At 41.4% G+C, this 13,417-nt stretch overlaps 1 protein-coding gene across 5 annotated transcripts in view; it reads left to right on the forward strand.

Annotated features, from left to right (window-relative positions):
- The window catches only part of nhsl2 (NHS-like 2), a 191,663-nt gene extending 185,346 nt beyond the window's left edge, over window positions 1–6,317 (forward strand). For all 5 annotated transcript variants that reach the window (XM_026162565.1, XM_026162566.1, XM_026162567.1 and 2 more), the window contains 4 exons: window positions 168–1,341; window positions 1,491–1,800; window positions 4,138–4,255; window positions 4,946–6,317. In XM_026162565.1, the coding sequence (XP_026018350.1) occupies window positions 168–1,341; window positions 1,491–1,800; window positions 4,138–4,255; window positions 4,946–5,285 (1,942 nt within the window). In that variant the 3' untranslated portion in view covers window positions 5,286–6,317. The remainder of the gene's footprint in view (window positions 1–167; window positions 1,342–1,490; window positions 1,801–4,137; window positions 4,256–4,945) is intronic.
- Window positions 6,318–13,417: the final 7,100 nt, after the last annotated feature.

Below are 13,417 nucleotides of genomic sequence, written 5' to 3' on the forward strand. Positions count from 1 at the left end.
ACACATGGATGTTTAGTACTTGTGCTACAAAGTTATTATTATTGTGTCATCTTTATTATGTCTTCTCACATCATTTCATAGGTATCCTGGATGTTTTGTTGTCAAACGTGTTTGGCAAACTTTGATTTAGCAAAAAAACTTCACATCTCTTCTTTGCTCTTCCTCAGGTCTCTGTCAGGCTCCAGCACAGCAACAGGTACTACAGTGATCGAATGTATGAAAGTCAGAGGTAGCTCAGAGTCCCTTCTTGACTCTCCCTCCACCTCGAGAGCCACATCACCCTCACAGCTTTCCATGGAGACTGACATCAAGGCATCATCCCCCTTCAAACCTCCAGGACTTATGTCCCCATCAAGTGGCTATTCCAGCCAGTCAGAGACTCCCACCCCAACTGTTCCACTCAGTCATCTGGCAGGTCAGGGGACTGTGGGTACAACAGGTACAATAGGTTGTAAGATGCGCCCCAAAATCCCAGAGAGGAAATCATCTCTACCATCACCCAAGGATCCAGCTGCTAGGTCTAGACTGTCCTTTGAAATGCCTGGGAATGCACATCTGGAGCTTTCGTCCATCAAGCCAAAACAAAAGGCCAGCCGGCGGCATTCTGACACTTCGACAGCAGCAAAGCCAGGAAAGATCAGCCCGAGTTCCTCACAGGCACTGCCTATGGTTACCCAGAATGAGCTAAAGACTGTTCGGCTTCGTTCAGTTTCTCGTGGAGACCTAGAAGACTGCCCTGATGGAGCCTCTGACACCATCGAAGAGGAACAGCATGGCCGCAATATAGGCGAGGATCCCAGCCCACCACCCACTCTACCAAAACCTAAACCACCTGTTGCAGTCAAGCCTCCCTTACCTAAACGGCCCATGAACCTTCTTCTCAAGTCTCCTTCTCCTTCCTCCACTTCCCCTCTGGCGCTTGACTCGCCTCCTGCCTCACCTGTAGACCGACCTGTGCCTCTAGGCAACATCTACAAAGTCATGAAAAAGCCAAAACCCAAAAAACCTCCACCACAAGCTCCAACAAATCCCACTATTCTGTCAGATTCAAACTCTATGGCTGCTCCACAAACTGCCTATGATCAATCGTTCCTCCCCCTATCCCAGTCCCTGTTTGATCTCCCTCCTCTCCCAGACCCTCAGCCTCTCCTGGAAGACCCAATTTTGGAGCCTGAATTTGATGTTGACCAAGAGATTCGTCTTGGCCCCGAAGATGGAGGCTCACTTCCTTCACCTTGCAGCAATCAGGAGGCCCCAGAACTTCAGGACAAGAGCAAGACGCTACCCTCAAGGATGACAGTCTCCTGTCTGGCAGAGCTGTCAGACAAAAAGAAACCCAAGGTAACCAAATTAAATATATTGTTCTTTTACACAAGTCATGGTTAAACATCGAGTATCTTCTAAAGGCAAACAATTAAAAAAAAAAACATATTCACAGTTCACAGCTCTCCTTATTTCTCATTCTTTGAAACCTTCTCAATCCTTTCCAGGTTCCACCTCCAGTCCCCAAGAAGCCAAATGTTCTGCTTCTTCCCACCTCAGTCCACTCCTCCACTAATGGCAGCACAGACCGTCAGACGCCACAGACTGACAGCCCCGTGGGCCTTCGGTCTCCGGTAGGAACATTCCCACCAGATGATATTCTCAATGCTCCCAGTGTTCCCGACATGCCTGAGCAAGATGAGAACCACTTGGGAACAGATGAAGAAAGTTCCAAAGAGTCATCACTACAATCCTCTCTTCAAGATTCCTCTCTCACAGAGCTGGAAGGGAAGATGGCTGGTACTGGGATTGGGACAGGTATGCCTTGATGGGTCCACTTTATTAAGCTTTAAAAGTTGGTTTTCACCGAATGGTGGTCTCAGAAGACTCATAAGACCAGATAAAAGGGCTTTTATGCATCAATTTATTTTTTTAAAGATGAGACACTACACACTACATGTAAGGCAAGGCAAGTTTATTTGTGTAGCACAATTCAACAACAAGGTGATTCAAAGTGCTTTACAGAGACATTAGAAACAAAAAACACTTTTGGCCTATTTTACTTCAATGACATTTCTTCTGTCAGACTACTGGAAAGAAACCACCGAAACTGTGTTTTTCTACTTAACATTTATACAAAGCTGTTCGTGTTTAATCCAAGACTTACATCATTTGCACATTTTAATCCAATAGTCTAAAAACTTTTAAAACAAAAGCACCGTTTTTAAAATATTGTCTCTTTTTCAATAACTGACTGAGGAAGTGTCATTGTGATATAGGTTACATTTTAATAATTGTTTTAATATTGTAAAATTTTACATTACACACACATACTTACTTACATCAAAAAGTTCTAGTTTGATTCCCTTCTATAGTTTGACAGAGGGATTTGTTTATATACCATCCAGAGCCTGATTTGTAGAAAAATGGAAAAAGAAAATATCTTTGTGTAAAAAATTTACTTGGACAGTTTGATGGAAACATGTCAAAGTTAAGTAGTTATTTTCCCTTGGTTGTCCACACGCCTCCTGCAGTCCCTCTATTCTCCACCAGTGGTCCCTGTCCTACAGAATCACCGCTTCAGGGTAGGGGTAGTTGTACATTCATTCAATGATGAAATACAAAAATATACCATAAATCTTGTACTGGAGTTTTCTGGCCTTCTAATCGTTTCTAATTAAAAACATCCCAACACAAATGTTGCATTTTCTAACATATATTAGCTAATAGTTTGCTTTTAGTCTTGTTTCACTGCAGACATTGTTTCTTGTGATTTTTTTTTTTATGTGCCTGTGTTGGTGATAATCGTCTAGCAGAGCTTCTACATTTGATTAGGACTCATACCTGCTAATTTTGATACATACCCTCCTGATTCTGCTGTGTTTTGATACAGGCCCATTGCTCTAAAATGAGCCCAAATCAAAACACAGAATGGTTCACACTGTTTTTAACAGTGAAGATGACATTTATCATCATTATTTCATTATCACCTAATTTTCTCTGTAGCCAAATCAGATTTACATATGCGTTTGCACAAAGCCAGCTGATATACACCTATCAGCTGCTTTATTAGGTATACCTACATGTAGTAGTGCCCTTTGCCTTCAGCGCTGCCTAATTTAACAAGGTGCTGAAAACATTCCTCAGAGATTTTGGTCCTTGTTGATATTATAGCATCACAGATTTGCTGCAGATTTGTAAGCTACACATGCATGATGTGAATCTCCCATTACACCATGTCCCAAAGGTGATCTGTAGCTTACAGTGGAAACCAATTTGAGTATAGTGAACTCATTTTCATGTTCAAGAAACCAGTTTGCGATGATTTGCACTTTGTGATGTTGTGTGTTATCCTGCCTGAAGAAGCCTTTTAGAAAATGGATACACTGTGGTCATAAGAAACAAGCAGTACTCAGGCAGGCTGTGGCATTTAAACAATGTTTAGTTAGTGACTATCCTGTACATCATTAAACCACCAACATCCAGAAACATTAATTCAAGGAAGGACTCATGCATTTATGTTCCATCCATCCTTCCATTGCCTATCCTTATCAGGGTTGCAGGGGGGCTGGAGCCAGGGTACATCCTGAACAGATCATACAGTGGTGCAGTGGTTAGCACTGTTCCCTCACAGCAAGAAGGTCCTGTTGTTTATCCCAGATTCTGCCCTTGCCACCGGAATTTTGCATGAGAAATGGAAACTCATTAGACTAGACAACATTTTTCCCATGTTCAATTTTGGACCTTGATCAGTCCTTGCAAATTGTAGCTTGACATCAACAAGACATTTTCATCCATGAAACTGCTGTTCACTGGGTATTTTCTCTTTTTTGGTCTATTCTCTGTAAACTGTAGAGATGGTTATGTGATTAAATCCCAGCAGATTAGCAGTTTTTGAAATACTCAGACCAGCCCACCTTGTGCCAACAACTAGGCCATGCTCAGAGTCGCTTAAATCACATTTCTTCACCATTGTGATGCTGAGTTTGATCTTCAGCAGGTTGTCTTGAACATTTCTGCCTGAACTCAATGAGTTGGTGATTGGCTGATTAGCTGTTTGGTCATTAAAATTTATAACATCTAAGGTGCATGAGAAAGTGGCTGGTTAGCATTTCTACTTTATATGTTTTACCATGATTTGTGTGCCTTGCTTAGATGAACCAGCAGCCAGTGAAAAGACTGTACTGCACATCGAAGAGGAAACAGATGACGACTTGTTGGCCAGCACACCTACAACACACACCACCGAAGACCTCTTCACTATTATACACAGGTTTGAGCACGCACACAGACACAACCAAGGCATATTTTAAACACCAAGATCGGTACAAACTCTGATATTAGAGCACATAGTTTCCTCAGATGGCAGTTAAAGGTTAAGAAGTGTTTCACAGTTTAGTCTGTTTTGACAGGACAGCACAAATGCTTTGAGCCATCACCAAACCTGCCTGGCAGCTTTTTATAACCTGGAGCATGTGACAAAATACGCATTGTCTTGTTGAAAAGGTGTGAGACAGATGGAGTATAAGGTTCCCTAGCAACAGTTACATGTAAAGTGGGTTTGCTGCACGACCGCTGGCTCTCATTTCGTCCTTTTTTTTCCTTCCAGCGTCCCTCTCTCTCTCACACATGCACGTACGTGGATATGAGTACACACAGAAACTGACAAGAAATCTAGTCACTAAGCAACAAGTGTTCGTGATTTTTACCTTGCGTGATGCTGAAAATAGCTTAAAAGGCTCTGAAGAATAAGTGAGGATGGGGAAATGGAAGATCAGTAATCAGTGTTTTCATCTCCTACAAGAAAGAATGGAGTCCCTTCTGTAGTTACAAATTTTAGTTTTTCTATTCTCGAGAAACAAATGTCAACTAAAGTGTGACTCATCACACACGAGTAGTAAATCTGAGAAGTGAAACAGCTGCACACACAGTTTTGGCTGATAATCTTCTCTCTCTCCTCCAGGTCCAAACGAAAGGTCCTGGGTCGCAAAGAACCTTCCGACTCGTTTGGCAGTCGCCAGAGTTTGGTGTCACCGGTGAAGCACAGCACCAGCGGTAGCGACCTCAGAAATCTAACCTTGGGCAGCAGCCAGAGGTCGAGCTCCCGCAACGAGAACTTCATGGCCCTCCTTCAGAAGAAAGGCAACAAGTCTTCCAGCGGAGGAACCAGAGTCTCTGCCATGGAGCTTCTAAAAAGCACAAACCCCCTGGCCCGACGTGTCACGGAGTTTTCAGCCAACACGGCATCGAATGCCGAGGGAGGAGAGACAACGGCTGGGAACGACAAACCCAGCGATCAGTGAATGGAAGCGTCTACGCAGATGTAAACCAGGTCTGTTTGCTGTCGACAAAGCTACCAACCATTTCCATGGCCTGCCACCCTATCGGGGACGGGGCCATCTGACGAACATGTCCAACCAGATCGCTCCAACTACTGGTTGACCATTTGCACTGTCCAATCAAATTGGAGCACACTTTTGGACAAAATGGTCCCTCCCACGGTTGGAGCACTGTTGGTCCGAGTCAAACCAGCCCCTCTAGGAAAGCAAGACATCAACGGAGAGAAAAGTAGGTTCTCACAATATATTTAATGGAAGGTGGAGGTTTTGAGGTCATGCTTCTAAACTGCACTGCACTGCACTATCTTTTCCTCATTGGGAATTTGTTCAGTGTGGAGGCTAGTTGGGTGGAGCAGACACTGGGAATGTAAAGATACACAGCAGGCATCTTTACTCCTGGGCTTCTTCCAGGTGAATACAATAAGAAAAACCCTGATGACTACGGGGGAGTGTATCTGAACCTGTGACCATATTAATCCCCCCTAAAGAGGAATCCCATCAATCCACAAAACAAATGGAATAAAAACACTAAAAATACAAGACTTTAACACAATTTACCCTCGATTCTACCAAACCCCTTGAGCTAGCAGCATTACAGGTCCATCACCTGTGGACCACTGACAAAGGAAATATTCCCAAACCTTGGACCTTGTGGTTCCGTCTTCTCTCCACGGTGAATGCGACACCACAGCAGCCCTCTCAGCTCCAGACAGACAGGATTACATAAAAGAGCAGGATTTACAAACAGAAACCACAAGGCGGGGGCACGCTTTTTGCCACCAAAGATGAGGCATGAGCATACCACACGTGTTATCGCTCGTGCTGTGAACACGAACACGGACCTTCACAAAACATTCCACAAAGGCGCTCGGCAAACGGACCACATTTTTGGAACATAAGCACTTTTTTCCCCCTTACTGGTGTCGCAGGTCGTTTACACGGCGCAAACACTGCGCCGCTACCTTTTTCCTCATCTGTTACTATCTTTTCACTCTTTCTTTGGTTTCTTTTTTTTTTTTTTTTTTTTTTTGCATATATTTTTTTCTTAAACATACCCAGTGGCCATATACTGTACATGTTAAACTGGATCATACTGTAATGTATCATGTACAAAGATAAATGTAACGCATCTATCAACAACTATCATCTGCAGAAACAAAGACTATAAATAGTGTACAAAGCAGCAAGAAGATTGGACTACAAACTGCCCACGCAGTGAGGGGAATACACACACTCAAACACACACACACGCAAAGACTGCCAAGCAAAATGTTACTGAAGACAAACAAACAAAACATGGAGAAAAAAAAGAAGACCAATCTACACACAAGTGTGTGTGTGTGTTCATACAAAGAGTGTGCGGAGGATATCATGCCTGTGGAGTTTCTGTACGGAGAGCATGAAGCAGGCCTGCTTATTAAACAGGGTTTTTATTCATTTTGGTCTCTGGTGTTGGGACCAAAGGACTGTTAAACACTACAAACAGACCAGAGGGGACCTAAAGGTGCGTGTGTGTGTGTTTGTGTGTGTGCGAAAGAGGAAAGTGCCAAGAACAAAGCAAGGGGAGGGAAAAGACAGACGGGGCGAGTGCATGTATGTGTGCATTTGCAATTTTCGTGTCTGTTCTGAATACATGTCACACATGTGTGTGTGTGTGTGTGTGTGTGTGTGTGTGTGTGTGTGTGTGTGTGTGTGTGTGTGTGTGTGTGTGTGTGTGTGTGTGTGTGTGTGTGTGTGCGCAAATTATCACGTCCGTCCCCCTCCTTCCCTTTTTATTAAGGATTATGATTGAAGTGACCTCAACATTGTTACATTAAGATTCCAGAACAAAGAGGGTTTCAGAAATCAGTGGATGGATATAAGAACGTAAACATTCCAGAACGTCTGTACAAGTTTGGAATTCTTGGATGCCCAGGTTTTAGCCTGAGAACCGGGAGGATGGATGAGAATCAAATTCCCCTCTGTGTGTCCGTCCGTGGTGATGTGGAGTGACGTGGCGTGAAAGACTTTCCTTTTTTTTTTTTCACCCTCCTCCACCTCCTCCTCCGCCGTCTCTTTGGTCACAGAGAGGAGGTGACGTCTGCGCCACCTTCCTCCTCCTCTTCCTCCTCACCGCTCACTGTTCTCCTCCTTTTTTCATCACTGCTGGAGCACACACTCCATCTGTCTCTCTTTTTCTCTGCTCTAACCTTTTTTCTGGCACATAGCACACACTCTCTCTTTTTCTTCCCCTACATGTTCATCCTCTCTCACTCGCAGTAGCAGCGCCTCTCTTTCACCTTTCTCTCGCCCTCCCTCCATCTTTCACTGCCCTTCTTCCCTTCCCTTCTCTCCATCCTCTCCCGTCGCCGCCTTCCCGCCTCTCTGCCTCTCCCATCTCTTTTCTCTCTCTCCCTCCTCCGCCTCTCCACCTCTCTCTGCATTCAGTCTATGCATCTGAGCTCAGCAGAAGACGCGACACCGGATGAATGTCAATGAATGACTGTTAAAGAAAATAGATGCTGTTCTTAGTTTGAGCGTGCAAAAAGCATTTTCTATCAGCGCTTATCTTCTGCCTTCTTTCTCTCGAGTTTTTATCATTTGTTTTCGCTCCCTTTAGTATCCATGAAATATGGAATTGCCATGGATGAATGAACAAATGAATGAATGGTTGGGATCTGTGTACTGACACGGAAACAGGAAAAGTTTGAGTGTGGTTTTTTTTTCTGGGGTTTTTTTTTTTCATTAAGGACCTTGACTTTTGGGACCGGACAAAATGCCCTGCGGTCTTTGATCCATGGACCCGCCGATCAGTCTGTCCATGCCTATGTGGACAGCCTAGATGACTCTGATCAGCGGTGGTTCAGCTCTGACACTTGACTAACCTGCTGCATGGATGGACTGCGAAAAATGGAGGAGGGGAACCTTTCATCTCCTGACTCCCAGTTGGCAAACTTATTTCTCGGTGCTATTGAGTCAGAGCTCCCCCTGGTGGATGGAAAAAGAGGAACCACAGAGAAAAAAACTTCAGCTACATCTCTCTTCCCTACAGCAGTCCTTCAGGTATTCCATCATCCTGAGAAAAAAAGCATAAATTATCACCATTTATGATGACTAGTCAAGTGACGCTTGTTTTAAATATTTAGTGAATGAAAAAAGATAAACCTATAAAACTCTGTGTTTGTTTGCCTTGTATACTGAATTATAGGCGTGTTGCTGCAGCGCCTACTGTGTTTTTTCTTCTTTTTTTTTTACATTTTCTTTTGATTTTATTTCTTATTTCAGCTGCCTTGGTAGTACATACACACCCCAATGTAACTTTTTTTGGTAAATCTTGCCAAAATTGCACTATAGTGCATGTGTAAAAGGGAGCATTTCCATGTAATCTGGCAAACAATTGCCCAAATCTGCATTCACATACAGGCAGAGTGTGGTCATGAAGACTCATTTGCCTCAGAGCAGATAAGTCGCAGACATAGGATAAGTGAAGTGGGTTGTTAAGAAGAAGCGAGGGCCAATAGATGGATAAAAACGAACAAAAAAAACCCTGCGAAGATTGTTTCTGTGCTAAACCCAGCGGGACGGGAACCGAAGATACAAGTACAGAGTTAGGAGCAAAAGGATGTGTTGTTCCAGCACTGTAACATGTGGTGTGAAGAGAGACGTACTTTCATCTAAAAAAGCGCCAGGCTGTCGAACAGGGTGTTCACTTACGGTGTGTGTTGAGGATCAAAAAAAGTGTGTTTTTGACTTTTTATGTAGGCAGACAGCAGATTCTCTTTAATCGGGGAGGAAAGAGAGATAAAAACAAGCAGGAACACATGGGCACACTGGTTAAAAAAAAGTGTTATCCCTTATGTGAGGATCTAGCCATTTAATAGAAGAACCTGATTTTTTGCAGGTTTTGTAAATGTTTCTTGGAAACAGGAGTTCCTTTAGAAGCTGAAATAATCTCGTTAATTCAGTTAATCTTCAAAGTGTGGGACTAAAAGGTCCTGCTGGGACAGAACAGCCAACTTTTCATTGATTCTGAAAAGCTACTAAGGGTGCAATATATTAGTTGTCTGTTCAAGATGATGGTGGTGATTCTGCCTACACAGCAGCTACGCCTCGAAGAAACCGCTACAAGCTTCATTCTCTAAAATATATTGGCAACATACTGTTTTGAAAATGACATTTTTTATGAAGTGTGAAAGACAGATGACAGGAGGAATATATGGAATATCTAAAGCATTATCCCTCCTTCAGGAGGAGAATAAGGAAGATAGGAAGGAGGAAAAATGATTGTGCAGAGCTGAGGTTAGACTCTGCTGAATGTGGGGATTACCACGCTGAAATTCATAATGCAGTCCATCATCTTTCCTTTCACCTCCTCTCTCTCTCTCTTCCTTCTTAGCTGTCCCGTGACTCAGAGAAGCAATCACACTAAAAGCTTTTTCTTCTCTCGACCTCTGTTTTTTTTTTTTTGCCTCCCTGCGTGTTGATAAAAGGTACGAGAAAGCAACAAAGGAAGGAGGAAGGCGCTGCAATAGCTCGCTAATTAATTTGGTGTAATTTTTACATTTCATGCCTCTGCAGATATCGAGCAGCCAAACAGGAACCAGTTGCTAGGAAACGTAAATAAAAAGCAGCGCCGAAAATTTGGAAGTTAAGTTGAGAGAGCGGGAGTTCAGGCAAGGATAATTTCCTCATAGGCAAAAGGAAAGATCACACTTTATCCAAATAAGCTACAAAATAAAATTTGATGACATTCATTTGTTAAGTACTTTATGAGTACAGCTGCTACCAGTGAGAGCCAGTGCAAGACCAGAATAAACAAATAACACAATCCCCACCAGCACAAAGTTGACCGCAGCTCATCTGCAGGACTAAGAAATGTAATTTGTATAATAATTATAAGAAAACCCAAACCCATTTCTGTCATTGCTGTTTCTCCCCCTCCTCCGTTTAATGCTTTAATCCCATCTCCTATCAAGTAAAATCCAGCACTGAAAAATGAAGCCAAGCAGAAGTGATAAAAACTGCAGTTCCTCTAACGGCCACTTGAGGCTTGATGTTAGTTCAACACGTTTTGTAACTGCAATGATAGTATTTTATTTGTCTATTATTATATTATTATATTTGCACTATTTATCAAATATATAAATTGCCCTCTAGTTAACAATTACAGCTTAACCAGGCTAGCTAGCTGATATCTTAGCTGATAATGATCAAATGCTAGCTTAAAGCCTTCAAAATCCAACGGGTGATGTTACATCAGCTACATCCATTTTTTATTCGTTGTATGGGAAACCATAGGATATCTGCCACATAAACCAGACAATTAAAAATTTTAAAATATATCCTAATAAACTCTCTGGCGTACTGAGATGACTGCCGATAATATGTGGATAGTCATTGTGAGACCTCTTGACTGAAAATGAGTGACTGAGCTCATAAACTCAGTGTGTTTACAGAGCTGAAGACTGAGCCGTTTCCCCATAGATTTCTATAGGACCAATAGGTTTTTTTTGTAACAATCGCAGCTATCGCCCTCTGGTGGCCTTCAGATATAATGCAGGATTAAGGCACTTCTGCATCACCTTCATTTTTCTGACATTAATGTCCATGTTTTGTAAAGAGTTTGAGTCACATCATTTAGATACCTAGTCAATAGTCAGTGTGGTTGCTAGCCTTCAAAGTAAACATCTGGAAATGGATCAAAAGTATTGCTTAGCAGAGAGGTCAAGGTCTTAAAGATACAATCAGAGCTCAGCTGTACACACAGAGACATCTTTTTAAGAAAAAATCAACAGCAGTGTGAGTTTACAATCCCAATATTGTCAACAAATTAATAAATAAATGCTTTATAGTTTACAGTGGGTAGAAATAAAAACACTTTGCTGCTACCTCTTTGAGATATATATTAAGCTACTTCAGTAAATCACATTATCACATAAAAATATCAGGACTTTGTTCTATTTTTGAACAGTCTCGGCTTTATGAGCAAGCGATTGAGAGTAATGATAAGAAATAGAGAGATGCTGTGGCTGCAGATTTGGGCCAAAAGACTTTGTTGTGTTTGCTTCAGGAGTGACAGATGGGTGAAGTTTACTGTGTTTTAGTACTTGGAGTGGACAAACAGCCCATAAAGTCCATCACTGATAAACTCCATCCGCTTTACTCCCCAAGCAAAGTGAGATAAACAACCCCCTCAAACCCAATTTAAACCCCAGTACTGGGGGCTGTACAGGCAGCTTATAAAGACACAGAGATGATAATTAGAGAGACCTAGAGAAAGAGAGACAGACAGAGATATTGGAATTATTCTATTTTTGTTATTCCTCGTTGAAAAATACATATTTAAAGGAATATTCCATGTATGTATTGAATAACCCCTGTTTTCTTGCCCCATCCAATGGTGTAATCTGTTGCTGCGAGGTGGCGTCTCACACAAACGCTTCCTTCTGCAGCTCTGCAATGCCAATGTGATGAAATTATTATTATATCATTATAAATAAATTATTTTTCTTGCTTAAAAAAAAACTGTGTTGTTTGTATGCTTTCCCTCCTGCTGTAGTAGCTTTCAAGGTTACACTCTCATATCTCTGAGCTGTGTCTGCTGGAGCACCAGCTCTTCTGTTAATTGGTTGTTTCTGTCTACACAGAGAAGCACCGCACGGGAAATAGAGCCTTCTGATCCAAAGTTTAATCATTAGCTACTTATATAGGGTATTTAATTACTATGTGTGTTTATGAAGCAGAAGCTGTTTTAGGGAGAAAATAACGTTCTTACATAACAGGACACTTTTAATTATATTAAAACAGACTGGATTTTGCTTCTTACTGATTTAGAAACCCATAAACTTGATTTGACTTCTATACCTTTAAAAATATCTAAATGTTAATAGGTAATCATTATCATTAAGGCCTTGGTTGTGCCTTTATTTTCCCCATATTCTGCTCATTGTGTATATATTGGCAAATACAATATGGATGGCCAAGGAAAAGGAAGGCATGAAGTACCTCTATATACCTGCACATCATGAAAATACAGTATTAAATGGTAAACTGGTAAAAAAGTATGGAGTTCCTCGGGGTTCTTTGCTAAGGCCGAAACGTTACGAGGCAGGATTCTAAAAATACTACATTTATGGCTTTGCAAATGATTTCCAACTTCATAGTCTGATGACAAAAATCAGTTGGTTTATGATACTGTGAAAGGCCTCAAAATACTAATTAATTAATGCTACTTTTTTAAAAGCTACATTTGACTGCTCCTTTGTCAACCTAGCATGTAGCTCCACATGTTTGTCAGATTGCGCATCCTGATGTGACACCAAAAAGAATTGCTCTCCGGTTGTCATAAAACCAAAGGAAAATAAACCTAAACTCCAACTTCTTATCCCAGATGACATTTCCTTGTCCTCTGTGCTAATAGGAAAAACCTCATAGTCATGCTCAACTACATCTCTAGGCTTGCCTTCTATTAAATTTTTATATTGACAAAATTAAAAACATCCTGTCCTGGAGTGATACTAAAAAAGAAATCAATAGATTTGTTACTTCTACATTGATTATTGTCAGGAGGAATGCAGCTAACAGTGCATCATGATTTTATAGAGAAAAAGTATCTAACTATTTAAAGTATTCAATAAATAAAAAAAACTGCCATCTTGTTGCTGCCTAAGTCTTCCTTTAACATTTAGGTTAGCTTAGGTTACAGACACCGAATCCACTGAAGTGTAGGAAAGCATTAAATGAAAGTTTTCATCATCTAGTAAAGCCATTTTGATTTTCAGCCTCTTTGGGTAGATCTGACCAGAAAAGAAGGCCAGAATTTAATTAGTCTTTACAAAACACGTGTAAGAAAGTAGTGACAATAACAAAAGTCTACATGTTAACATCAGACAGAGCTTTCCGTCTTTTGGTTTCATAACAACTGATTAAAATCAAACTGATAAATCCTGTTGGATCCTAGAGAAAAAAGAGCAACAGCAAATTAATTGTGATTAATTGTCTGTTGATGAAAAGGAAAAAACCCTTAACACTCTTTAATATGTTGATCAAAGATTTGTAATCTTTGAAGTTGATTTGGAGGATTTTTGACTGACTCCTTCCTTTGACATGTAAATCCC

This window comes from Astatotilapia calliptera, chromosome 3 (assembly GCF_900246225.1).
Source record: "Astatotilapia calliptera chromosome 3, fAstCal1.2, whole genome shotgun sequence".
NCBI lineage: Eukaryota > Metazoa > Chordata > Actinopteri > Cichliformes > Cichlidae > Astatotilapia > Astatotilapia calliptera.